Source organism: Eucalyptus grandis, chromosome 1, assembly GCF_016545825.1.
Source record: "Eucalyptus grandis isolate ANBG69807.140 chromosome 1, ASM1654582v1, whole genome shotgun sequence".
Lineage (NCBI taxonomy): Eukaryota > Viridiplantae > Streptophyta > Magnoliopsida > Myrtales > Myrtaceae > Eucalyptus > Eucalyptus grandis.
Genome location: NC_052612.1, coordinates 51,519,316 through 51,545,858, shown reverse-complemented (window position 1 = coordinate 51,545,858; position 26,543 = coordinate 51,519,316). Strand labels below are relative to the sequence as shown.

Below are 26,543 nucleotides of genomic sequence, written 5' to 3'. Positions count from 1 at the left end.
GTTTTTAAAAGTCAAAAAATTAGTTTTTGGTGAATTTAGTACAAGTGTACCTGTTTATTTTTTTATTTTTTGTGGTATTAACTCATAATATTACCGTAGGTTCTAAATCATGGACATCTGACTATTTAGTTGATTTGGCTTTGAAGTATTATGTCAAACTACTGGCTGATCTAGGACGAGTTTGGAGAATAATTAAGCGTCATTGAGACGAGTTTGAGATGAAGCCGATCACCCCGAATATATCTCACTTCGACTCTCAATTCTCCATTATCGCCCCCTCTAGTCATCTACATATAATAGTCAACCCAAATGCTCAAATTTTTAGGTTGAAGGAAGATTACATATATATTATAAGGCCCAATCAAATATAATAGTCAAGTGATGCGGTATAATTTTCTTTAAATATCTCTTCTCACATGTAAACAAGTCTAAAATTATATGGAAGAAAGCCACATGGAACAATCAAGTGACGGGGAATAATAAGCTAACACACACTCATGTGTACAGAGTCTAATACTGATGAACAATGGCCCGTGAAATTAAAGAATTTGGAGTCACATATATGCAAAATAAACTTAGGGCATGAAGGATCAATGGGGAAGCCTAATTCTGAGATCATGTAAGAATATCAAACCAAAAAGTTTATTCCTTATTTACAAATGATCTCCCTAACACATTTGAGTTGACTATTTTAGCATGGTGATTTTTTTTTTTAAACTCGAACCTATTTCATTCTTACTCTAAAACTCACTCTCAGACTTTTGTCGTAAAAGTTAAAAAACTCCTAAGGTGAAGATTTCAATGCCCACTTTCCCCTTCCCATGTAGAAAGGATGGCCACAGTCTTTTTACCATGACCTCTTTTTACTTTCACCAACCCACACTACATTACAAACACTCGTGATTCTTTTCACTTGCCTATGGCCCTTTTCGGTGTCAAATGAGACGTAAGCAGTTACGATACTTTGACACGTATCCTTTTGGTCTCTTAAATCCTTTGACTCTTTTTTTTTTGGTTGGAACGGATAACAAGTTTGAATTGAATATTAGAAACCGACCAAAAAAAATTGAATATTAGGCATATCATTCTTAGTCTCTCTATAAATAGACGGTTTAACCTCCGGTGTTTACCACTCAATATCGTCCGAGGATCGAGAGCTGACTAAAGTGTAGCTCACCTCTTATTCTGTAAGCAAAAACAATTGTAACATACAGACATCAATGGAACCCGCAAGTGTGAGAAAACACTCGTTGCTCTCGATGATTGCCAGGAATGGCGGGCACGGTGAGCATTCTCCATACTTCGACGGATGGAAGGCATACGACAGGAACCCCTTTCACCCGACTCAGAATCCTGATGGAGTCATCCAGATGGGACTTGCCGAGAATCAGGTCTGGTAGTGGCAAAAGCTCTGTGTTATGATAATCTGCTTTCAGTTATGATATGTATGAAGCTGCCGTAAGACCCTAGCATACATTGCCCAGTCGCCCATTTCATACACGCATGGCTTCACGACTTTGCTAATGGTACCCAGTTTCACCTTGTTCTGCGTTATCATTTGCAGCTTTCCTTCGATCTGATAGAAGAGTGGATAAAGAACAATCCTACGGCATCCATTTGCACTCCCGATGGGGTTGGCAAGTTCAAGGACGTTGCCATTTTCCAGGACTATCACGGCCTCCCGGAATTCAGACAAGTAAGTGGAGACAGCCAAAGAGTAAACATCGTCTCTGTAACTTAAAGGAGATGATATTGCCTTTGTTACTTACTAGAAGGGCTTTACATTGCTTCTCTCAGGCTATCGCCAAGTTCATGGGAAGGGTTCGGCGTGGTAAGGCCACATTTGACCCGGACCGTATTGTCATGAGCGGTGGAGCGACCGGAGCGAGCGAGACGCTCATTTTTTGCTTGGCTGATCGTGGAGACGCTTTCCTCGTTCCTTCCCCGTATTATCCAGCGTAAGGATTCAAGCTCCCATCTAGTCTTCTGCTCTCTATATTATTTTACGTAGTGGTTAACTCACGTAAAGCCTTAATGAATTATCTGAAAAACACGTAGTAGGGTCCATGCAGGGTTTAAAGAATAAAACTCTGCAGAAAAAATACCTGGCACAAACCATTTATTTCCCTTACTTTGAAAAGAAATGGCATATTAACAGATAGTCAACGAAGAAAAGTAAGTTCTGGTGAACAGCTCATCTGAATCGAATGGGGAAGAAAAAAGGAAAGCTTCAGAATTCAAGTCCTCGGAAATTATGTTTGCCCAAATAGTGCCTCAGATTCCGCTAGGAATTGCTTCCTCCATAGCAAGAGAGATCATTATTTCCAAGTTTAGGACCCACCGGTGAGCAGCTGAGTTGGTTCAGCCTTGACATCTCATCGCAGAGGTCACAAGGTCAAAACTCCACAGCTGCTAACACGTCTTAAGTGAGGGGTATGGTGGTGGGGTCTTGTATTGCTTGGCAAGTAGAGTCTGGGCATAAAATATATATTTCCAAGTCTAGAAATGTCGCTCTTTTGACCTGGGAAGGTAGTCACGTCAGAGTGAGGATAAATGCTAATAAAACTTGGCAACAGTCGTTGGTCAAGAAGAGAAATATGATACGGACACCGCCTCTTGATGAGCTTATAATAGCAGAATTGAGTGGACCCCACCAAAACTTCCACATGCTTGAGGTTACGAGGTAATTTCCAAAACATTCAAACTTGACAACCGAGTTCATTTTTGCTAACCACTGCAGTCAGAGGTCGAACATAAAGATGGAAAAGATTCTAACCCTGCGCCCTGAATTTTCCAAGCAGACCAAAATAAATTCCCCTAATTATACCAAACCTTTAGAAGAAGGAAGAAAAAGTTGAAATTCTCCTCCTGCGACGTACCTTTTGGTCTCACAATTTTCGTTAGATCTTGATTATGCTTAACATATTTTACTATGAATTCTTTCTCTACATTTCCACCAACTCTCTCACATTTTCATGCCTGGTAATTTCGGATATCTGTTCTTGGAAAAATTTGACACTGACCACTAAACAATTTCTAAAGCTTGTCACAACAATTGTGATGTATGTTTATTCTCATGTATAATTGTCCTATGATTTAATTCTCATGTACTCGAATTCTTTTACCTCAGATTTGATAGGGACTTAAGATGGCGCACCGGCGTACGGTTAATTCCTTTCGCCTGTGACAGCACCAACAACTTTCAAGTAACCTTGGCACAGATGGAATCAGCATACGCCAAGGCCATAGAAGCCAACATCAACGTAAAAGGAGTGATCTTAACGAACCCATCAAACCCACTCGGAATCAATTTGAGCAAAGAAACGCTCACCAGCCTGTTGAGCTTCACTTTCGAAAAGAACCTCCACATGGTGTGCGACGAAATATACTCGGCCACAGTCTTCAAGTCCCCGGCCTTCACGAGCATCGCTGAAGTAATGCAAGAGACCGAATGCAATCCCGATCTTGTCCACATTATCTACAGCTTGTCCAAGGACATGGGGCTTCCCGGCTTTCGCGTCGGCATAATCTATTCCTACAATGATCAAGTGGTCAACTGCGCAAGGAAGATGTCGAGTTTCGGGTTGATCTCTTCGCAGTCTCAGCATTTGCTTGCTTCCATGCTCTCCGATGAGGTCTTTATAGAGAAATTCCTAGAAGAGAACTCAAGGAGGTTGGGGAAGCGGCACAGTCGCGTTGTCGAAGGACTCAAGCAAGAGGGTATAAATTGCTTGGAAGGGAACGCCGGTCTTTTCCTGTGGATGGATCTGCGTCACCTCCTGAAAGAACCGACGCCCGATGCCGAGATGGAGCTGTGGCGGGTGATCATAAAGGATGTGAAGCTCAACGTGTCGCCCGGGTCCTCTTTCCATTGCCCGGAGCCTGGGTTTTTCAGGGTTTGCTTTGCGAATATGGATGATCACACAGTGGAAGTGGCGCTTCAGAGGATTAGGGAGTTTGTGTCCAAGGGCAATAAAAATGGTGATGATAAGAAACACTGGCGAAAGAGGGATCTCCGGTTGAGTTTTACGTCCAGGAAATGCGATGAGAGCTTGATATCTCCTCGCCAGATAATGTCCCCTCACTCACCAGTGCCTCAATCACCCCTGGTTCGAGCGAGGACTTGAAGTCGCCATGATTCCGTACAATAAGCTTTTCGCAAATTATTAGGATTGATTTATGACGCCACCATTTTCTTTTTCTCCCATTTGCTCAGTTTTTAGTGGAACCTAATAAAGGTTTCATTCCTAGGGACAATTTCGCCAGTCTCATCGTCGGAGTCCGCACTTGTCGGATCATGATATCGTATCGTCGATGAACTTACTGTGCTTTATTTAAAATCCTTGCTGTTTAGTATTATCTGATTTTGTGGTATTGCCAATGAAGTACTATGCATTATTTAAAATCTTTGTTGTCCTAGTATTATCTTATTTTGCAGTATTGCAGTGTGAGATGCAAAAGTAGCGTTCTTATTTGGAGAAAAAAAGGAAAGAGCGTAGTCTTTCCTTTTTTTCCTTAATCAGCAACGCGTGTTTTCCTTTGACCTAGGCAAATAAGGATTAAATTAATCATAAACTAATTACTAGACAGAAACAAGGCGAAAGTTCCTAGAAAACGTCACGACGGAAAGGCAATGGTAAGTCAGACAGGTTGCACCTATGTAAGTACCGAAAATCATGCAAAATCTAGACAAAAGTCAACGAGCACCCTATGTCTATTGCGATGGACAAACATGCTTTAATATCCCGGGTGAGGTCGGCGGTGGATTGGATTTTTAGAACATGAGTGCCGGAGGAGCCAATTAGTTTGACCTGCTTCAATTCACTTTCACGTAAAAGTTTAGGTCATTTTACAAATAAAACTAAACATTTATCAATCGCTTATTTTATCTCTAAATATCGATTATGAAATTATTTTCTTTCACACTGCTCACATGTGCACTCAGCAACGAGTCGGCCAAAGCGAAACCGATTAGGTTTGTTTGATCAATAATAATCACAAAAATTTGAAGTGTCACCAAAATATTTTATTTTTTATACCATGTCAAATCATGACTTTACTTCAATCCAAAAATGTGATTCCGAGGATATTTGAATATAGACCCAGTATGTCTAACTGTCCCCTCAGCATGCCTTGAGTAGGTCGGATTTCCTAGATCGATTCTAACCCTCTTTTCTGGACACGAGAAGATCGGATGAAATCAACGCTTTGACAAAAGGGCACTCAAGGTTTCACCGAATTAAGGATGTGTGATCTTTATCATTTCGAGACTTTAAGACACCAAGCTTGCCTCTTTGCAGAGTGTGAAGGAGACAACGGGCTTTGATTTTACGTCTCCGTGGTCGGACAAGCCAAAGCACGCACGCCACCGCTGTTGGAGTCGCTCTTGAGCAGAGCACGAAAGGAGCCATTCACGTTGGATTGCGTCACGCACGTAAACAGCTAAGACCTGACGAACGTCCATCTGTTTGATTTTGCTCTCCTTGCCGTGTGGGGCTGTTTCTGTGCACGCTGGCGTTTCTGTTCCCTCGCCCTTTCATGTAGAATCGGCAGCTGTATCTGTGCATGATGAATGATAAGGAACTAGTGCCACGTGCAGGCGTTGACACAATCCAAAATGGGGAAAGGTCTAAACGAAAACAGAATTCTTAAATTTATTGCATCTGTTTTGATTCAACCATAAGATTTTTAAATTGTGTCAATATAGTCATAATTATTATTACTTTTTCTCAATTGAATCCATCTTATCTATTTAGATCAAAAATCGCTAATGTGGATAATGACAGTTTTACGCGACACGATCAACATTAACATAAATATTTTTATAATTTTTTTGTAATATTTCTCATTTTTTTTCCTTTCTTTTCTTTCCCTTCTTTTTTTGCCAATGGCCGGTTGCCAACCACCAATCACAGGCCATGGCTAGCGAGGATTGGCCTCCCTGAGCCTCACTTGGGTGAGGGCGAGCACTAACAAGACCATCATGGCATAGCCAAGGATGAGCGCTGACAAGGACCCCCTGGCCTAAGCAAGTGCCAACGAGGGTCTACCTTGCTAGATCTAGTGAGGTCGATCCTTGCCCAGACCAAGGCATGCCTTGCCTTCACCCAAGCAACACCAGGCAAGTGAATCATCGTCGACCATGACTTGTGGCTAATGATCGACAACCGGCCACTGGCAAAAACAAAAGGGAAAAAATAAAAAGAAAGAAAAAAAGTTAAAATATATTTTAAAATATCCATGTCAGTGCCAACTATACCACATTGGATAATCATCACCTACGTCAGCAATTTCCAACATAAATTGGCCAAATTGACTCAATTGGTAAAATATAAAAAGATTTATAACTAAATTAGCACAATTGAAAAATGTAAAACTAAATTGATACAAGTGTAATAAGTTAAAGCTTTTGTCGTACTTCTCTCATCCAAAATGGGAAGAGCAAAAAATAAATAAATAAATAAATAAAGAGGAAAATTTACCTGATCAATTCTTACTCTATAGTCCAAATACTAATTCAATCTTAAACCTTTCAAATTTGCCCCTAATTTAGTCCTAAACCTTTACGCAACAATCTAATGTAATCTTCCAATCAATTCTCGCCGAAAATCACTGACATAACTATTCTATCATCGCCATATGCAACACCCCATAATGTCAACAATTTCCGATCAAATAGTCTCCAAAACATATGATTGGAGCTCAAATGGACAAATTGCAATTATTATCGCCAAGGTCCAAAACTTGTGTCGTGCCCATCAACAGTTTGAGAGTTCAGAGTATCGGAAGCAGCAGATTAATGTTTATTAAGAAAGTTTTAGAGCTAAAAGGCCTAATTTGGCATAAGGCTCATTTTCTCCCCAAGGGCACACGGAGGAAGTTGGCCGGTCAATTGGGGCCGAGTGATCACGGGCCGGATTGGCCCATCCATTATTTGAAGAGGACTTGTATGCCTTCGGCCCAATAGGTGGGTTCGGGTTGGGGCCCTACTATTCTAATTCTTGGGTTTATCCCTACCATTCTAATCCTTGGGGTTGGTTGCTCAAAACCACGAATTTTGACATTGCTGCACAATTGCCCCAGACTTTTAAAAAGTTACAAATTACCCTCCCCAACTTTGGCACCGTTGCGCCATAGCCTCCGAACTTTGGAAAATTACAAGTGACGCCCATCTGTTTTAATTTTTATTGCAGCATTTTCATTTGGATAGTGGTTAAGTTTTGCTTAGAAAATGGATTAACTTAAGTCTTCCTAACCAAAATAACCTCTACTAAACTCTCTTAACTTCATCAGCCATCCATCCTATGTATTTTCTTAACTTCATCAACAGCGCAACGTAGGTTATTTTTGGAGAAAAACACTTTCCGGTTTTATAGGTCAGAGGGGTCCGTCTGTAACTTTTCAAAGTTTAGGGGGTGTTGTGCATGGTTTCATAATTGAGGGGGGTAACTGGTAAGTTCAAGGATAATTATGCAACGATGCCGAAGTTCAAGGGTGTTTTGAGGAATCATCCCTTAATTTATTTATTTTTTCCAGTGTATTGGCCTAGATAAGCAACTCTCTTTTTAGACATGGTTCGTCCGCTTGGATCGCTCAAGTCTTTCAAATTTCTAAATCGTCGCCGGACTTGGACGAGGGAGATTGGGTCCAGCTGAGCCTAATTTTTTTGTAGCCAAGCCAAGCTTGCCTATTGACCCGAAATGTAGGGATGTGTAACCAAACCGGTTCTCAGCTAGAACCGAACCGCATTGCTCGAAAAACACGTCCAGGAACCGGTTCACATTGGAACCAGTCCGGGAATAAGTTTCGAGTGAATACCCACCCTGGAACCAAACCAAACCATTCTATTTTGAAACTAGCCTTATAAGCTAAAAAGTCAAAACCCTAATTTCTTTTTCCCCTAAATTCTAACCTTAACACTCCTTCATCCTTTGTCATTCCTCGAAGCTCATCGCCAACCTTTCCTCTTTCCCTAAATTTTTATGAATGAATGGAGAATGAAGTTCTATAATTTATGTTTTATGCTATGTATTTGAACTTTTTATCGTTTATAATTGTACATGATTACGTATTCATTTTATGGATTGTTGTTTTCGGCAAATTAGGATTCCTATAGTTTATCTTTTACTTTAAATCGTTTCATTACTTATAACCTCATATCATTTTGCTGTAAAAAAAATTAAACCAAAAAGAAAAGAATAAAAATATAAAACCGACACTTAGATGTACCTTGTTCAAAAATTAAGAACCTGTTATAATATGATAAGTTTCAAGTTCCAGCTCTGGAATCTATCCACTCTCAAACTGATCATTCCTACCGATAAGATCTTAGTTGGATAAATCAACATGAAATAAAGTCACCAAGATGAGTCACTTGATTTGACGGCAAAGAGAGAATTTGCTTATACGTGTGGTCTAAATTTGAGACTTCTACCAGACAAGATTTACTGGAATTCAACATCTCGAGGAAAACTATGTAGAATTGACATCAGATTTGGAACCAATCGCTGGCACGTAGGAGTTGTTCTACACGGGGCCGTAAGATCCACCATTCTATGCAATGACGTGGGTAGTGACTATCCAACACATTTGGCGGCAACTTTTCCAAAGCTGGCACAAAATAGTCAATAGCGGGCAAGCACGATGAAGAGACGTTTTGGTTGAGTGGAGAGATTTCGTCAACTGTTTTTTGGGTTCTTGCTTATTCTTTTTACCGTGAGATCAATCAAAGTGAACCTCATTGCAGGAAAATGCTGATCTTGTATTCAGGACGGACCTAGCCATCAACATCGACAGAGCTTTGCCACGAAAAAGAGAAGAGCAAGAGGGCAATTTAGTCGCTGTAATTTGCCTTTACAGATCAGCATCTCACGCCTGACAAGCACTCTGAACAAATTAAGAAATGCCAGCATAGTGACAAGAATAATCGAGAAGAGGAATGGGGATGCTGTAATAAAATCTGTTACTTTAACTTTGGTTGTTTAATAAAAGACGAAAGCATCCTATGTTGTTGCAGTTGTTGGGCGTCATGTGTTCAACGACGAGCTGTTGCATGAAGTTCGTACCATGTGGTGGCACTAAGGGGCAAAAAGCTGCATCAATGAATCAGCAGAGTCATGTTCAGTCACATGCCATAGCCCACACATGGCACGTCACATTTGTGCAGAAACGGGAATAAGTTGCTGCAATTCTTCTAATTTTATTGAGGAGCGGAGTTTTCTATACGAAAAGAAGTGTCTGGCTGAGGAAAAGCATGCTGTTATCACTACTCCGCTCATTAAAACCAGATGAGTTTTGTCCTACTTTTTGGACCGACCATTTTAATTTCGTGCATGGTCCCTAAAGAAGCTGCCTTCGCTTCTGTCCATTCAACATGACGCCGTCAAATCCCACCATGCCGTGTGAGCCATTCTACATCAGCAACAGGTAAAGGGCGGTGAGATTCTGTGAAGATAAAGACATTAAGATAAAACACTGACCCACCATGGATTCTCAATACAAGAAGCTAAAGCCCTTCAATCATCTGTGTCCTCGATGCAATGATGGATTGAGGACTAAACGCCTTTTGAAATGGGCAAAACACAAATCATTGGGACACTAGAATTGAACTGTTAACAAGAATGTGAGATTAGGGTTACTCGGCATTAGTAACATGGGCCATTCCAATCTTGTTTGACAATGAAATTTTGGCTAGTTGCCGTCGGCATCATGCCTTGGTCTGGAATTTTCAATGCAAAATGGTTGAAATGTACTTAACACTGGCGGAGACTACGCTGCCAATGTAGTTAGGACATCGCTTTATGAATGGTAGTTGAGACATTGCCTTGGTTTCTCTCGTTCAGGTGCATTACTCAGCATCCATCAAACACCCTTCATGTCAGATGAAATTAAAAAATGAGAAGTCACATAACAACACTCCTGTATTCATAGGAATGCCATATTAGATACTGAAATAGCAGTGCGATCCAGGTAATGATATCTTCGAAAGCACAAGAACATTTTGATATGATGAGACTAAAAAGTATAGGAAATTTTACCATCCTAGACTTGAGCAAAATTCCCTTAAAAGATTTACGTAACACGATCAGTTAGCTCTAGCATGCGAGTGGCCAACAAATAACAACCAGAAGACAAATCAAATAAAAGTACTCTATAGTCTAGAGTTATATATCTGATGGGGCCACAAAATTTTTTATTTATTCTCCCTGCATACCATTGAGTAAGCTCAAGTAAAAATGAGGCAATCTTTATATACATTACAACGATTCTTGGACCCATGCTCAGATGAGAGTGTTTGCCTCTCTATACAACCGATGATACTCAGTTCCCATCATCACCCGCTAGAACCTGAAGCAATTAATTCCTGCCCTCCCCTCAAAACCTCATCGTTGTTTTATTTATTAACAGATGACACAAGCATTCGGATTCTCCTCCATGCTTTGGGCATAGTAATAGGTGGTCATCTGAGGATTGTACGCCCTGTATGCCCTAACAAGCTCAAGGACAGGGTCAGGCTGAGGCACCTGAGGCTTCTTCGGCTCTTCCTCTTTCTTCGGTTCTTCTTTTTTGGGCTCTTCTTTCTTGGGTTCTTCCTTCTTTCCCTCCTCTGGTTTCGCTTCTTCTTTCTTGGCCTCTTCTGGTTTAGCTGCTTCCTCTTTCTTGGGCTCTTCTGGTTTTGCTTCCTCTTTCTTCTCAGGCTCTTTTGCTGGCCCCACTGTGATTATGTCTGTTTGCCAGTACTTGCGCAACTTGCTCACCACATTCACTGGGTCGACTGTTCCAATCACTGTTAGTTTCTTTTCCTTCATGTCCATGGAGATGGAGTCAATCCCTAAAAGAATAGATTCATGTGAATGAACTGTTCCAGGACATTTTTCTCCCTCGGCTAAACAATGGTACACATAGTGTTCAGAAGGGAAAACTATCGGTTCTTTTCTAAGTTCATCATCCACTGTAGCATGAGAAAATCAACAACTACGACTGGACAAATCAAGGGGAAAATTGAGGAACAATCGTTTCCGATTGACTTTATCAATGCGAAGTGCTTTATGGCCCATGAAAATAAGCTGTCTTTAGTTTGGTGAGTCACTCAATTGGTCCCAAGGAATGTATGTGGATCCCATGTTTTATGCTTGAAATTAAATCCCACCTTCATGTACTGAAATTATGCTTGATTTTATTTTACTAAGAAACTCCATAAATATAAAATGAAGAAAGCAAGCGAGCAAACCCACATGGTCACTGTTTTCTTTTTCCAGTTCATTCCATAAAACAAAAGTCTTAAGGGAGGAGAACAGGGAAATCGAATGATTTAAAGAAGAGGAAGCTGGAGAAGGGATAAAGAACCTTGAAGAGTAGAGACTGTCTTCATGGCCTTTTGCTTGGCCTTGTCATCGTGTAGATCCAACTTCACTACGAGCTTCTGCACATATCAATTCAGTAGATCCGTATCAGCATCGATCAGCTCTCGTTCTCAACTTGTTTGAAATGACAGACGAAAAATAAACCCAACAAAGAAGATCAGCTCAGTGTAACAGAAAATGTCGGTTGACGAATTACACGATATCAAATTGAACTCCTGGACACAATAAATCGAAAAGAAGGAAAGCTTCTAATTTGGAAAGCCATCAACTTTTTGAAAAGAGCCCTTTTATAACTCGTTCAGAAGAAAAAGAACTCTCTGATAACTCATGACAAATCCATGAGAACATTCCTAGGAATTTCAAGAATATGGATCCTTTTATCGGCAACTTTTTATTTAAGACAAAGCACATATCGGATCCTGGATCAGAACCCTTCAAAAGAAGATGAAACAAAAAGCAAACCCAACAAAAGTTGCATGCAGAATCAAGAGCAATGGAATAAAAAAGAAGGAATCTTGAAATGGTTCCTCAGCTGAAACAGAGCAGGAAGAACAATGAAGTATTAAAAGGTTTAACATTTGAGATCCTGGAGAGGCGATCGGACCTTCATTTCAATACCCTGCTTATCAAGGTATGCGTAGATCAAAACTGGAGACGAAGAGAGAAAGTTGGTAGTGAGTCGGAGGAGTGGAATGTGAACAACAACAGAGAGACAGAGACAGAGAGAGAGAGACAGAGACAGAGGAGGGAGGGAGAGGGAAGCAAATGGGTGTTCTGAATGGAAAGTGAAGAGAAGACGTAATGGAATAATGGGGATGTTGAAAAAGAATGGAGGCGTATGGACAGAGGGGGTTCGATGGCTGTGTCCACAAAAATCCGGATCAAAACAAGAAATGCAGAATAAGAGAGAGAAAAAAGAAGAAAGGTTGAGAGAGAGAGAGAGAGAGAGAGGGAGGGCTCAAGTACGTACGCATGTTGAAGTGTATTATTAGTGGGGGAGCGAAGGGTGTCCATCAAATCTAATTCGGTAAGACACAGTGAAACAGCCACCCTTTTCTCCCCGATCCTACTCAGATCCTACTCGGGTTGATTGGTGCCTGTGCAGTACATTCCCCCACATGTTAGATCAAGGATTTTTAATCCGCCACCATGCTACCCATTTCTAATCTTCTTCTTTTTTCTTTTTTTTTTTTTCTCCATCTGTAGCCCGAGACAGGTTTTGAAATCAGTCGGTTCTTTTTTGTTTGTTTCCCTCAACATCAGAAATGAGGCTCTCGAGTCACGAAAAGTCTAATGAGAGAATTTTACACGATAGATACACCACGTGACAACGACAACGTGGTGTAATTAATCAATCATCAATATCCATCTGTTATGAATCTCATCCTGTTAGGTATCAAATGTACATGCATCCTGCCTCTGATTAATCGATTACGATGGGTATCGACTACCAGTCACATTCCGCCTCTACGAAAGTGGCCCTCTGAAGGTCCCATCAGCCACTTGTACATGCTCGCCTCCTCAAAGGACCAGTCTCGCATGCGACCAGCATCATCAGCTGCGCATAGAAGAATCTCGAAAACACGGGTCAATTCGTGAGCTTTAGTTCCCATCTCATCAGGTAGTAGGCAACCATCGAATTATTACCGCTTCTTCAGGTCGTGTATATCCTACTATTGATGGTAACGGGTTAATGAGCAGAGTGACGTGCCTAAAAAAACATGCATAACAGAATCCTAGAGGCGTTTTAAATGAGGTTACCCTTTTTTTCCCTTCATTTTTTAACCTTTTTTTGTCAGAAAAAATTCTGATACAGGGCCACCACTTTGGCTTTCCTTCACCGCCCCCGGCTTGGCCTCACTCAGTCTGGCTGATCCTTGTCTTCATCTTTTCTGTACCTTTTTAGGCCCTGTCAACGCAAGCAATTTGGTACCCTCATTTGAGCTTTTCCGCTGAGGAAAAATAAGTCCGGTTCGACATGATTTGTTGGCCACTAGAACTCACCTTTCCTTTTCTTTTCTTTTAGGTGGTTGCATACTTGCAGAGATGCCTTCTTTTTTAGCTTCTTTCTCAGGCGATTATTTTCATGGACAAAGGCGCCTCAGGGCGCGTGGTGCCACGGCCAGGGTTGGGCCCATCGGCGAGTCGGACCTCAAGTAACGGGCCCCAGCAGTCAAAAACCTCTCGACGTGCATCCTACGCATCGAGCTAACCTTTACACAACTCACGGCCGTAATACTTCGAACGTGGACGGCTTTTCGAGTTTTAATATGTTTCTTTTCCCCCCAACTTTCGTACTGGAAAGACCGAATTTGGAGGAGTTAGAAGTCGAATTTGGTGCCTTCGGACAACGAAGTCAAAAGTCAGAAACAAGCCGCCGCCGCCGCCGCCGCCGTCCCCACTTCAAAGACTGCGATCAATGTTTCTGACATTAGTGCCTCGTTTTCATTTACGGAATTTCAATTCTTTTCTTTCGTCATCAGCATCCCCAGTGAGCTTTAATCCTTTTTTCTTCTTGCGACGCCTGCCTCTAATGCAGAGTTAGCGAAGTAACTGGAGTACGCAAGTGGACGGTAAAAAGACTCCACATCATATCTCATCTCATCTCCTCTCCTCTCAAAGTTGCGTGCTGCTCTCTTTCTGGGATGAATTATTATGGGTAGGCTTTAATTATGTCTTTGTCTAGGTGTGGACGTGCGGATCTCATTTTTGTTTGACCGATCAATACAAAAATAATTTAGTGTGCATTATGCAATCCAACGCACTGAGCCGAGCATTGCCGCGTCACGCAAAGAATAATTGCTGCGAATAGCTCCATCCAGTGATAACGACCCAACAATATGTTGACTAGGCACGGCCAAACGTATGAGATCACAATAAAGCCAGACCCGATTACGTACGACCTAATCCTTGGGCTCGGCCTCGCATGATTTAGCTCCTCATTTCTCTTCAGGAAGCCTGCAAGTTAGCCGACCCAGTGGGGTCATTCCCCTTTACCCAGCCTTTGGAGTGTCAAGGGTTTGACAGCCGATTGGGCAAAGATTTTAGCCGAAGGGCTTTGGTTTTAAGACCCAAAAACTAACCCTTATTTTTTCAGTTGTTGGCTTTAGAATGTCTAGCATTTGACAGCTGGGTGGACAAAGGTTTTTAGCCAAAGGGCTTTCGTTTTAAGACCAAAAACTAACCCTTCTTTTTTCAGTTGTTGGCTTTAGAATGTCTAGCATTTGACAGCTGGGTGGACAAAGGTTTTTAGCCAAAGGGCTTTCGTTTTAAGACCAAAAACTAACCCTCCTTTTTTTCAGTTGTTGGCTTTAGAATGTCTAACAATTGACAGTTGAGGGGGCAAATGTTTTAGCAAAAGGGCTTTGGTTTTAAGACCAAAAACTAACCCTTCTTTTTTCAGTTGTTGGCTTTTTTTCTTTTCATTATTTAAAGCTGAAATCCAAAATGCAAACCAGGTACGAAATCTGTCCATTTTATAATACGCATATCAAACCCCGTCCTTCATGCTAGAGGGAGGGAGGGAGAGAGAGAGAGAGAGAGATGAGTACACTGGCATGCACACTAAATCGATGCTTGAAATCTTCATCTGTAACGAAAACCCATATCGATATCACGGCCATACATTCCCTGGCTATGGCCAGCGGCGGCGGCGGCAGCGGCGAAAGGGATTCATCTGCTTTGCATTTGCCCGCCGCTCCAGCTCAATAAGCCTTTGAAATGCTTCTGGATGGTTGTTTCCAATGCTGGCTTCAGGAGCTGAATAATTCGAAACAAAAGGAGGTGTCAGTGAAGCAATCATCCACACACAGGCAAGACCTCACTTTGGATCCAACATTAACTTCCAACAGGGAGAAGGGGGAAAAAAAGCCTTCCCGGCAGCTTATGCATATAGAAAAAGTGATTCTAAAGCTGATGATTATTGGTCTGAATGATAGGTCTACAAGATAAAAGAAAACAAGACTTAACTTATCTGAATCATGACAGCTGTGACACCTAACAAGACTTGCATCAACTAGGCCAAACAGAACAAGGACTAACGTCTAAACTGTCAGGGAGTCAAATACTGTAAGCAAAGGGTGGTAATGATAACAACCCTCAGCAAGTGGACACCTGATTCCAGAATAATTATGGGGTCTTGTTGACAAGTGCTCCAGTGCACTTATTAAGCAATAACGTGGGGAAATTTTGCAATTTTCAGCACACTAACTATCCTCATATTATTTATTTATTATCAATGCTTTAGAAAACAAGGTATTCCATATGACAAAGGGTCACACATTAACATGACACTATACAAATGACCAAAGGACGCATTTAGATACCAAGCACCTCCATTATTAGTGAAGTGCTTTGCCGAAAATCATTTTAACCCTGACAAGTCCCAGAGAAAACGCCATGAATCTAAATCTGGTAAAGAAAAGGCATTAAACAAAATCACAGAAGGGAATGTTTCTTTACCAGGCGGTGGTATTCCACTATTTGGCTGCCGCTGACCAAAAGGAAAACCTTGAATCGGGTTAAGTTCCTGAATAAGTCCAGAGACCTGGTTGTTCAGATGAGTCACCTGGGGCCCACCATGAAATCCCTGTAACTGATGTGGTGGAGGAAAACTTGGTGGCAGATGCATCTGTTGCGCCATAGGATGATGACTTGGAGGATCAAATCCAGGATATCCGCTGCTCAGATGGTGCATCTGAGGGCGGACCATATTTGCAGGAAATTGGTAATTTAGTTGATCATGATGGAGAATACCATCTGCAATCTTCACTGGAGCATTACTATGAACAGTATGAGAATCTAGAGAATTAAACATTGGCCCAACGTGGTTCAGACGGTGGGGATGAAGCTGAGGAGAAGATTGTTGAACATGAACATTTGAAAACGGAATATCCGGCTCCCTCCTACTGAAGGGAATTTGATGGAAATGCGAAGGTACTTGCTCTCTAGCATATTTTTCTTCCTTGAAGATGCCATGCGCTGCAAAGTTTTCAACAACATCAAATGGCGCGTTGCTGGAGGACAACTCAGCTTTATCAGGATGCCGACCAGCCATTAAGCCCCGCAGATTCAGAGGATCGCTAACACTTATCAGACTATCCTCTTCAGGAAGCCGAATTTCAGCTGGCCCGTCAAAATTGCTAAGCTTGGGCCCTACTTCAGGTTGTAGCTGTAGAGTATCTACTTCGGTTCGGAAATGATCAAATTTCAAGAAATGATCTTCTGTAATGTCCATATTAGATTGATGACTTCTATTCAATGCCATCCCATTGCTTTCGTGAATATTCCTGCTCGATATAGCTTCACTTTCTGCGGAAGCTAGCATACTTTCATCAATTACACCATGGGAAGATCCATGAGGGTTGAATGGTTCGACTCTGGCGGACCCGGTAGAACTCCTATGAGCAGAGACTGGAGCTCCAACTGACTGCAGCTCCTTCATGAAAGCAGTTCCAAAAAGAGTTTCAAGAGTCAACGTGTTCCCACAATTAGGAAGACTATCACTCGTCTCTTTAGAGTCACCCAGTAAATTGCTGGTCCTTTCTCCTTCAAGAGTGTCCACCTTATCTGCAAATTTAGCATCAAAACTGGGGAACAGGGCCACATTGTTGTGTTCCGTTCCCTTGTGTAATAAGGAAAGGAGGTGCTGGGATGCAAGATTATCAACATTGGCTCTTGGCTGAGCAGCCTTTGCCTCATTGCCATCCCAAGCCTTCAAAGGCTGCTGCGGGTCTGATCCACCGTCACTAATCTCTGACAAGATGGTATTCTCAAGATCTTCACATGTAAGGACAGCTGGAACTCCCCCTGGTTTGCGATCAGTGAACTGCTCGCGACTTCCAACTGCAGCAGACGCAGTGCCCTTCATCATCTGCTTATCTTTAGGTTGAGAGCTTGAAAAGAGACTCTTTGACCATGGTTGCTCCAGCATTTGCACATCAGAAACCAATGATTCACCTTTTTCACCCACACCGATTAATGATAGCAAGTCTTTGGGCCTTCCAGATAAGGAATCATCCGTAGTTTTCTTTTCTGCAGCAAAATTAAAAGAACATCAATGCTTATGACACATTCAAAATTCGAACCAACAACTTGAACAGCATTAGGCCTGAATACTGTTGCAGCCTCACCTTCAACAAACAAATGAGCAAATTTGGAAGAGTGGCTACTGTGAGAGCTCCATACGTCATCACCTTTAGTGCCTTGAAGCTAAAGGAAGCAGTAAAATATGTCAATGAAGTCACTAGGCAGAAAGTTTTCCTTTTTGCAGTTAGATAAATGTCCCAGAAGAACTTTAGACAACCAAATATGTACTAGTAAATTTCAGCCTCAAGTTAATAATAAGGATTACATGTGATGTCCTAAAAGGAAAGTATTTCACAAAGTTCAAGGGATGCACAACACCAAAAAGATCTAGTTAGACTCTTCTTAGACACAATCACATTTTCCATTTGACTAGATCTTGTCAAACTTCCCTTAATGACCGGCACGATGCACAATCACACTTTCCCAATTGCCAAGTCTACCAACAATGGCACTTTATCAGTCAACAACAGTCTATAAAGTCTTTATTATAATGTTAAACAGTATGTGAGCTAATTCTCCTGCTCACAAGCACCACGTATACCCCTCTCTAGTTGCCTCTTAATGACAGAACATGTTGTTTCATTCCTGTTCTATGAGGATCCTGTGGTTCATGGTTCAAACATTATTTGACATGAGACAGATGCTTTAGATAACAGAATCTTTAACTGAACCTATTAGAACTGCCTCATGGTTTCATTTGTTATCAGGCTCTAAACATGCAATCCGCACAATCATATCCTCCATCAAAGTTACAAAACAGATACACAATAACCAGATGATTAGTACCTCAGTATGTGAAGATGAGACAGCACTTTCTAATGATAAAGCACTACCAAAAAGTTTTTCCAGAATTGTAGTGGAATGATCTGATTGACCCGTAATTTTGTTTTGCTCTGCCTCCTGAGAGTCAACGTCTATGCTTTGCCCAATATCTGAAGATTTTGAAGTTTCTGAAAGATTGCAAGTTCCTAACAGTTTCTTCCCACCAAGAGTCTGGTTAGAAATATCTAAAGCAGGTGATATGATGACTTCATTCTTATCCATCTCTGAACTTTGGAGTTCTGGGGTTACATGCAGCCTTGCAATCAGACTCATTTCATCAGCTGTTTCCTTATCCCTCTGACCATCGTACAAACCATTCAACACGATATTATCCCTCGCATTAAAGATGCTACCATCAGGTGCCGAAGTCTTGACCTAGGTATAAAGAAGAGAAATGAACTCGTTATGGAACACAACGATTAGTCTTTGTCACGATATAACTGCATGACTCTATGCCAATTTAATATCAGTGTGCTAGCAGGATGTCCATGATTGTACTGAAAAGAAAAACCATAAACAATTATTGAGCACCATAATTGATTCAAATCTCATAGCGAGAACACTATCCAGTTGCCGGTATCTCAGCTTTAATATTTAAATAAAGAAATAGATAAAAGCAAACAAACAACTAATGGTACCACTGTTCTACTGCAGTATAGAAAATGCTTGGTTGAATGACAACCTGCAAGAAGATAAACCAAAATATCAACATGGAGTACAACCCTAAATCTATAATGTGCCTATATTCATGTAGTTTCTCCCCACCTAATAATAGCTTAAGCTTTCTAACATAATATCAATTATCAAAGCACAAGTCAAGAGTTCGGATCCTGGCATTCTCCTCAAAAACTCATTGCCTGTGATGTGTTCACAACTGGCTCACACAAAATAAGAGCTGTGCCCATTTCATGATATCAAGTCGAGTCATGCCACCATGTAAAAAACTGACTTAACACGCAGGGAAGCATTAAGTATAATAACACATCATTAACTACATGGTTATAAGTCTTCCTCTACTTAATAATTTAAGGTTTTGGATAAAACGTTCTGCCACAATATCAGTAATCACTAAAGATTTTTCGTTTCTAGAACTATTGTTCAGGAGTTAACCTGCTTTGTCTTGATTAGAGAAGAATTTAAGAAGCTCATCTTCTGTGACAAGTAAATCAAGAAAAGTTTCGCTACCTATAATGAAGAGATATGAAACTAAAGGAAAACTTGTGATTGGTCAAAACACACAAGTTGAAAATCTTATTTCACCTCTGTCAATTATCTCCTGCTTTGGATGACAGGATGACAGTGGTTCTGTAATTTGTCTAAATGAATTAGACTTATGCAAGTAATCATCCTACAATACCTACCTCCAAATTTGTACATCTTCTCAACTCTTTTCCAAATACCTACTTCCAAATAGAAAAGAAGATGCTGCAAAAGCCATGCACAGAATATGCCACACAATTGGAAAAAACATTCACATCACTTGAATTATCATGAGAGGAACAACGACAACCTAGTCTACATAGCCAAAAAAGAAGCCTCGAGAAGTTGCCATACAACTAGCAACCAATATATAGAGCAGTTAGATAAAATCATCTAAAAAGAGTTGACGCATATGTGTAAGGTAAAATACCTCCACTGAATTTGACTTCCTATCCTGGACTGTTGTTGCAAATCCAGGAGGCACAAGTGGTCGGGGTCCAGCAATTTGTGATCCTGAAGATAGTTTTGCAGATTCAATGTTGGATGCTTTTGGTTCTTTGGGCTCATCTAATTCATTGCTTGTGCTCAGTTGTTTATTCGGATCTGTAGAGTCATCCATAAGTGTAGAGATATCAAAGTCATTGTTATGCTTCTCTGAACCATTCTTCTGCCGTTCTTGGAATGCTTTGTGCTGCTCTTTCCTCATTAACTCGAATGAAGCTGAAAGAAATCCAACAAAAAAATTAGAAGTGTGAGAAGAGAAACCTGAGCTTTTAGCCACTTAAAGTACTAAAACAGCATACACAGGACAAAAAAGTATCATTCTACAGCCGCCACCAAATATGCTTGAATGTCCATGTATAGTCTCATGTGTGTGCATGTGTGTTTGTGTGTGTGTGTGTGTGTGTGTGTGTGTGTGTGAGTGAGTGAAAGAGGAAGAGAGAGAGAGAGAGAGAGGGAGAGAGAGAGAAAGAGAGAGGGAGAGAGATGGAACCTCTTCTTTTCCTTTCTTCTTCTGCTCTGTCCTCGCTGGTAAATTCAGATGACCCAAATGTTTCATCATTAATTGAGTCATTAGTTTCTCTACGTGAGTGTGGTAACGCCTGAAAAAGAAGGATTCCATTACCAGTGAAAATATACCAAAAAAAAAAAAAAAAAAAAAACTTAACTGGGATTCACTATACAATACATGAGCATCAATTTATGTAAATCATGGTATTTGCCAAATCCTACAAGCAGATATCAAAATTGCAGCAATTCTCAGGTAGCAGCAAGAAACCTTATAAGGACGAGGAGGGTGATATGGCTCTGTAGTCCTATTAAGCTGGTAGTGATCATTAGGCCGAAACTTTGCAGCTGACACCCCGGGAGTGTACCCTGATGGTCGTGGAAAACCACCACTGCCAAGAAGTCCATCATGCTCGGGGGCTTGCCAACCCCGTCGTGATGGATTGGCATAACGTTTTCCTGTATCTGCAATCCATGAGCAGGAATTCAATTCTAGATAAACTAATTGATGAAGATTCTAATCCTCTGGCAGCACCTTAACAGAACTTATCAAGAGATCAAAGACCACAAAAAGCCAATACATATCAACAAATTCTGAGTGAATTAGTGAGGGCGATTGGAGTTTGCCCCGGGATGTGATGGTCAAATTATTCTCAACTTTCTTACTAGAAGTACAATATAGGAGAGCTGATATGATTAGGTACAATTTTTTTATGACAAAGTTGAGTATCCACTTGCAAAACTAGAAGCAGAGAATGAAAGATAAGAGCAAGAACTTATCAGATGGCACTTTCAAGAGCCATCGCTGCACAGAGGTGTCAAATGACATCTCATCAAGCATAAGGACAGAAGACTTGATAAACGTGAAAGGATTAAAAATAAGCATTCTGCCAATTATTTCAATTCCAAATGCATGTCAACCATAGAATTTGTTATATTCTCATGCACAGGGATCCTGAACCATCCTAAAGTTCTTTGTAAGTACATGTTGGGCAATCTGTCTCTTAGAAGAACAAATTAGTCGATAGTGAAGTATGTGGAAGTTCCCTGTGATTGGTTAATTACAAGAACAATGATCAAGAAAGTACTGTGCATTTGTAAGCAAGAATAGCTGGATGCCATTGATATATACTACTACATGTGCCCTGACACTCGGCTTAAAAGCTAAAGATAACACAAACACTCATAGAATAATAATAAAAGCTGCATGAAGAGATGTGCTTTGTGAATGAGAAATGAAATGGACTGGGAACACCTCAACTGCAATGCAATCAACGCAACAATGTGCCCAAATTGCCATTACCACTTGTTAATTAAGTATGCACAGAAGAGAAAACATATTCGTGTTTATGCCTATCAGAATGTAAGAGAGCACCTCAACTAACAAAGACTTGTAAAATTGACTGAAACTTGCACTCAATTAGTCACCCAAAATGCTACCAAATTTGTCCAACAAGAGATGCTTTTCCAAATGAGAGCCTACATGGACTGGGGAATATCTCAATACGTACCTGAATCCCAATCAGACTGCGAGTCACTGTCTTTATCGCTCCATCCAGAAGAGCGACTATCCCACCTGCCATGAATTCCTCGAGAATAATTACTTACATCCCCTCTCGTAGGTGGGGATGATCCATACTCATTTCGCCTATAACCTTGCAGCAAAAAACTGCCAGAGGTCCTTTGCCGGTCTTGGGAAGCATCCTCAAAATCACTAAGCAAATAAAGCCAATGCACATCAGAACAGCATATAGTCAACCCTAGCATCCTTGCAGCCAAACATAGCATACAACAGCCAAAACTCTGCATTTTACAATATCACGTCGTAAATGTAAATGAAACACGAGGATCTTACGCAAGAATTGATTCGTCGAATCCACGAGGCAAATTCCTGCAAATATCCAATCCACTCAGAGACAAGAGAAATTCCCGTGAATATGATATCTTGGCCTTCCTGAACCATCATTAGAGGAAGTTTGTTATCATTCCGGAGTGTTATGCTCTAAAATGCAATAGAATATCCATCAAAAATTGAAATTGAAGATTGGTTCTCTACTTTGTTTCATTAGTCGACTGGACTGGCTGATCCGACAGGCACGGATCTCCACTGTCTGAGCTCATTTCGCACACTCAAGCAATTGTCGCCCTCCAAGACAAAGCCGTCCGACAAAACCACCAGAAGCCAAAACCCGAAGCTCTCACGTTTGAATGTCAATAATCAGGCAGCAATCAAAAGGCAATTCGAACTATCGGGCGCTCCTCCCTAATAAACCTAGGACTCATACAGCTTCAAACATCGTATCCGCTCGAAGCCAACCACTCGCCCGGCCAAGCTAGAAATGGTGCTATCTCAAGTAACGGGGCGACCATCCAAGCCGCTCATCCAGCGCCCGTGACGGCGTGTGCAAGCAAAGACGTATCGCACGAGACGACGACGACGACGGAGATTTAAAAAAATAGAAAAAAAGAGCCTGCGCAAGCTGGATAGCTCGAGTTCGAGTCCTCACAAATCCATCCCCGGAAAACTCCCCGAATCTCAACGGCTTCCCAAAACTAATGCTGCTGCCGAACGCACGCGTCCACCGGAACAGCTACTCTCTTCCGCCGGAAATCAGCCGCCCATGATCTGAATTTCCGCAGGCCCGACGCACCAGCCCCGAGAGAAGGAAGCGACGGGAGCTAGGGCTTTGTGCGTTGATCTTGAAGCTAGAAGGAGAGAAGAGAGCTAGGGTTTCGTTCCCATCGCTGCTCTCGGATCCGAGCAGAAGCGAGACCGGGGGAAAAGCTGAAATCCGGATTGCAAAATTTTTGGGCGTCGATCTCCGCGCGATTCCACCTCAGGACCGAATTGATCGACCAGGGAGGGAGCGAGCTGGACGGAGAAGTTTTTTTTTTTAGAGAGAGAAACAGACGAAAATTAGAGAGAGATACTGGCAAATTGGCAATGGGCTCCTCTTCCTCTCTCTCCTCCCCCCTCTCTTTCTCTCTCTACCGAACGCGCGTGCGATGAACGCCCCTCCTCGACGCGCCGGGCGGGAAGGGAGCGGGGGCATGATTCGCGCGATGGAAGAGAGATTTCGGACGCTTTCCTCTTCTCGGCGCGAGGCGCGTGGGGGGCGCGAGTTTCTGACTCAGTCGAAGATATTTATCTTTAGTTGTTTCTCTGGATTTAATGGCCAAAATGAACATCCAAATTTTAGTTTCTTTCCCGCGGCTACTCAGGAAGAAAGTAATTTCATCGTTACTCGCAAAAAATAATCATTTAAAAAATATCTTTCTAAAAGTAATTATTTATACCGCTTATAAAAGTAAATGAGCCAAGTATACTTTTATCATACATGAAATTTTTTTGATATAAATATTATCCATAACGAAAATATTATTCACTAACTTAATTATTTCAAGCCATATAAATTATTATTTTTATGATAATGCTTTCCAACTCATTTATTTTTCATAAAATAAACGGAACCTACATTTAGGACTCTTTGAGCCAAATATATGCTAAATTTGAGCTTGACTTGAGTGTTTGGTGTTTGAAACTCGACCCCTAGCTTGAGCTCAATTTCTCTCAACACAACTACAATTAATTTATTAAATGCCTCGAAAAAAAACCTTGAATAGTATGTTTAATATGTAATATAAAGGATATAGGTGTCGACTTTTAAATAATAATTTATTTTAATGAAATAATTGAAGCTCCATTAGACTTGCAAGCCTATCGAACTAAAAATTCGTAAGCTCGAGCTCCATTTCAAATCGTACCAATCTCGAGTAATCAGCAATTCAAGCCAAAGCTATTCATGAATTACTTCTAATCAAAGCTATGATGCTAATGCAAAAGGAAGGCATATTCAAACTAATCAAACTTTCGAGAGTGTCAATTTTTAATTAGTTTGATTCTCCTTGTATCATTATAATATTATAAAGTGCAAATCATGCATACTTCATTAAGAGATGGCCACACTTCTCAAATATTAAACTCGCAACATCTATTTCATGACATGGGGTTAGGATAATATCTTTATCATCTCACAATTCAACACATGGCATCACATGCCAATGTCGTTATGAACATCTAAGTATATTCGATAAGTCAAGAAAGGTAGAAACTACTCAATGCCTACAAGAAAATGAAATGGCCATCGAAGTTAATCATGACATACATTTTGGATAGATGAGTCATAATATATTTTGCAAAGGACAATAAAGTGGTGCATCCAAAATATCTAAAAAGTTCTCATATTAAAATGGTTATAAATAAGCATATGTCGACATATCGTTATAGATAGACATTACCTAGACTTTTATTTTATTGAAAATTATCTAATGAATTCGATTGAAGTATCGTGAAAGACTTACCTAATTTTGAAATATATGAGGAGTCTCGTTATCCGTTGCTATTTTAGCTAGGAGGTCCATTAGACATAATGAAACAAGTATGTTATTGTGAAGCGGAAATGACTTATAATGACGTTTATAATGGCAATAACACTAGAAAAAGGTGCTGCAACGACATCACACCCGACTACTAGGGTTTTAAAACTGCTCCTTGGGATTAGTTGTCGGGTCGTGCTCGACAATTCAAAAATTTGCTATTATAGAGAGAGAGAGAGGGAGCTTGCTAATTGGATGGATCGTGGGCAGACGTAGCCAATCCAATTAGGGACAATAATAATCATCCCATAATGTCAAAAATCAAACTGAGCTTACAGAAATAGGTGAGACAGAAATGTCGTAAAAGTTTTAGGTTCTCAAAACTTAAAAAGTCATAATGCGAGCGTTACAAAATTCAAGAAAAGTAAAAAGTCAAAATAAAAATAAAAATCACTTTGAATAAATTCTAATCATCTCGAGACTTTTCTACGCATGGCATCGAGTTTCCATCCTCTTGCGACATCGACTGATCACGCTCCATCTCAGTGGCCTCCTGTCCTGTTACAGCTAGATAGCTACAGGGCCATGTGATTAGGGAGGCTATGACAAGGTCGCATTGCTTTCATGACGCCAGGGATGCCAATGTGACCTATCCCGGTGAATGTTCTCCACTCGATCTGCCCGAACGAGAAGATCCAACCCCAAAATTCAATGAATTGAGGATAGGAGTCAGGCCAAGGACGTCTCTCTTTCACGGGGCAATCGAGGATACATCGGGTCAACCCTATCCCATCCCGCATCACGACCTTTTCACATAAAAAAGAGAGAAAACAAGAAAAAGAAAAAGATCATTCTTCCTCTCGTGATGGATCGTGATTTTAGATTATAATTCGACAAACATTCTTCATCTTATTACCCCAAAGAACTAGAGGCCTGTTGCATGAACTTTTTGGATAAAACTTCGGAGTAAGTCGAGAATAAGAAATAGGTAAGAAAAAAAAAATACTAGAGTCTTAATTTTCAATCAATTAAAGTGTGTTTGGTAACGTTTCTGTTAAAAAATTGTTAAAGTGAATATAAATAGAAAAAAAAAAAAAAATCTGGAGAACAATTTTTAACGGAATAACGAGTTTGGTAAATTTGTTCATGAAATAAAAAAAGAACGAAAACACGTTTGGTAAATTTATATAATTTTTTTGTTTCTTTTAATTTTTAATTTTTAATTTTTTTTTTTTTTCCTTCATTTTTGGCCGGTCGTCGGCCTCGGCCATAGCCGGCAATCGGCCCGACGAGAGTTGGCGGCCTCACCCGGCCACAATGAGCTCGAGCTCGCCTACCCAAGGCAAGGTTGAGCCTCGCCAAGGGCCGACGACGCTCTGGCGAGATCGTTGGCCCTCGACGGTCGGTTGCCAACCATGGCCGAGGTTGGCTATCGACCAAAGAAGAAAGAAAGAAGAAAAGAAAGAGAAGAAAAAAAACGAGGAGAGAGAAAAATTGTTTATCGAAAGTGTTCCAAAAACAATAAAAAGTTTTTTTTTTTTTTTTGTTCTAAATTTGTTCCCAGGAACAAAAAATAGATTTTGAACAAAAACCCAAATAAGCGCATTTACTTCTTTTTTGTTCCGATAACAAAAAAAACCAGGAATTATGTTCATAAACATGGGCCAGAATACATACAAACAGGCC

At 40.8% G+C, this 26,543-nt stretch overlaps 3 protein-coding genes across 5 annotated transcripts; 1 reads left to right on the top strand and 2 right to left on the bottom strand.

Moving 5' to 3' along the window:
- The first annotated feature begins 1,158 nt into the window (after window positions 1-1,158).
- On the top strand, window positions 1,159-4,318 carry LOC104443409 (1-aminocyclopropane-1-carboxylate synthase-like). Its single transcript, XM_010056779.3, has 4 exons — window positions 1,159-1,391; window positions 1,565-1,696; window positions 1,798-1,958; window positions 3,131-4,318. Exons 1-4 carry the CDS (start codon window positions 1,221-1,223, stop codon window positions 4,125-4,127), a joined length of 1,461 nt encoding a protein of 486 aa, XP_010055081.1. The 5' UTR covers window positions 1,159-1,220; the 3' UTR covers window positions 4,128-4,318.
- Window positions 4,319-10,163: 5,845 nt separating this feature from the next.
- Window positions 10,164-12,355, bottom strand: LOC104443410 (heavy metal-associated isoprenylated plant protein 39). 3 transcript variants are annotated; one of them, XM_039301446.1, is made up of 3 exons: window positions 12,334-12,355; window positions 11,347-11,422; window positions 10,164-10,831 (listed from the first exon to the last, which is right to left on the bottom strand). In XM_039301446.1, exons 2-3 carry the CDS (start codon window positions 11,369-11,371, stop codon window positions 10,401-10,403), a joined length of 456 nt encoding a protein of 151 aa, XP_039157380.1. In that variant the 5' UTR covers window positions 11,372-11,422; window positions 12,334-12,355; the 3' UTR covers window positions 10,164-10,400. The 3 variants fall into 3 exon arrangements, with proteins under 3 accessions (XP_039157380.1, XP_010055083.1, XP_010055082.1); XM_010056781.3 differs by lacking the exon at window positions 12,334-12,355 and adding an exon at window positions 11,940-12,299; XM_010056780.3 differs by lacking the exon at window positions 12,334-12,355 and adding an exon at window positions 11,968-12,297.
- Window positions 12,356-14,822: 2,467 nt separating this feature from the next.
- LOC104443412 (hypothetical protein) lies at window positions 14,823-23,441 on the bottom strand. Its single transcript, XM_010056783.3, has 10 exons — window positions 22,537-23,441; window positions 22,336-22,434; window positions 21,992-22,194; window positions 20,752-20,945; window positions 20,467-20,575; window positions 19,903-20,192; window positions 18,237-18,647; window positions 17,495-17,573; window positions 15,825-17,396; window positions 14,823-15,122 (listed from the first exon to the last, which is right to left on the bottom strand). The coding sequence occupies exons 1-10, from the start codon at window positions 22,599-22,601 to the stop codon at window positions 14,998-15,000; spliced, it is 3,147 nt and encodes a 1,048-aa protein (XP_010055085.2). The 5' UTR covers window positions 22,602-23,441; the 3' UTR covers window positions 14,823-14,997.
- Between the last annotated feature and the right edge of the window lie 3,102 nt (window positions 23,442-26,543).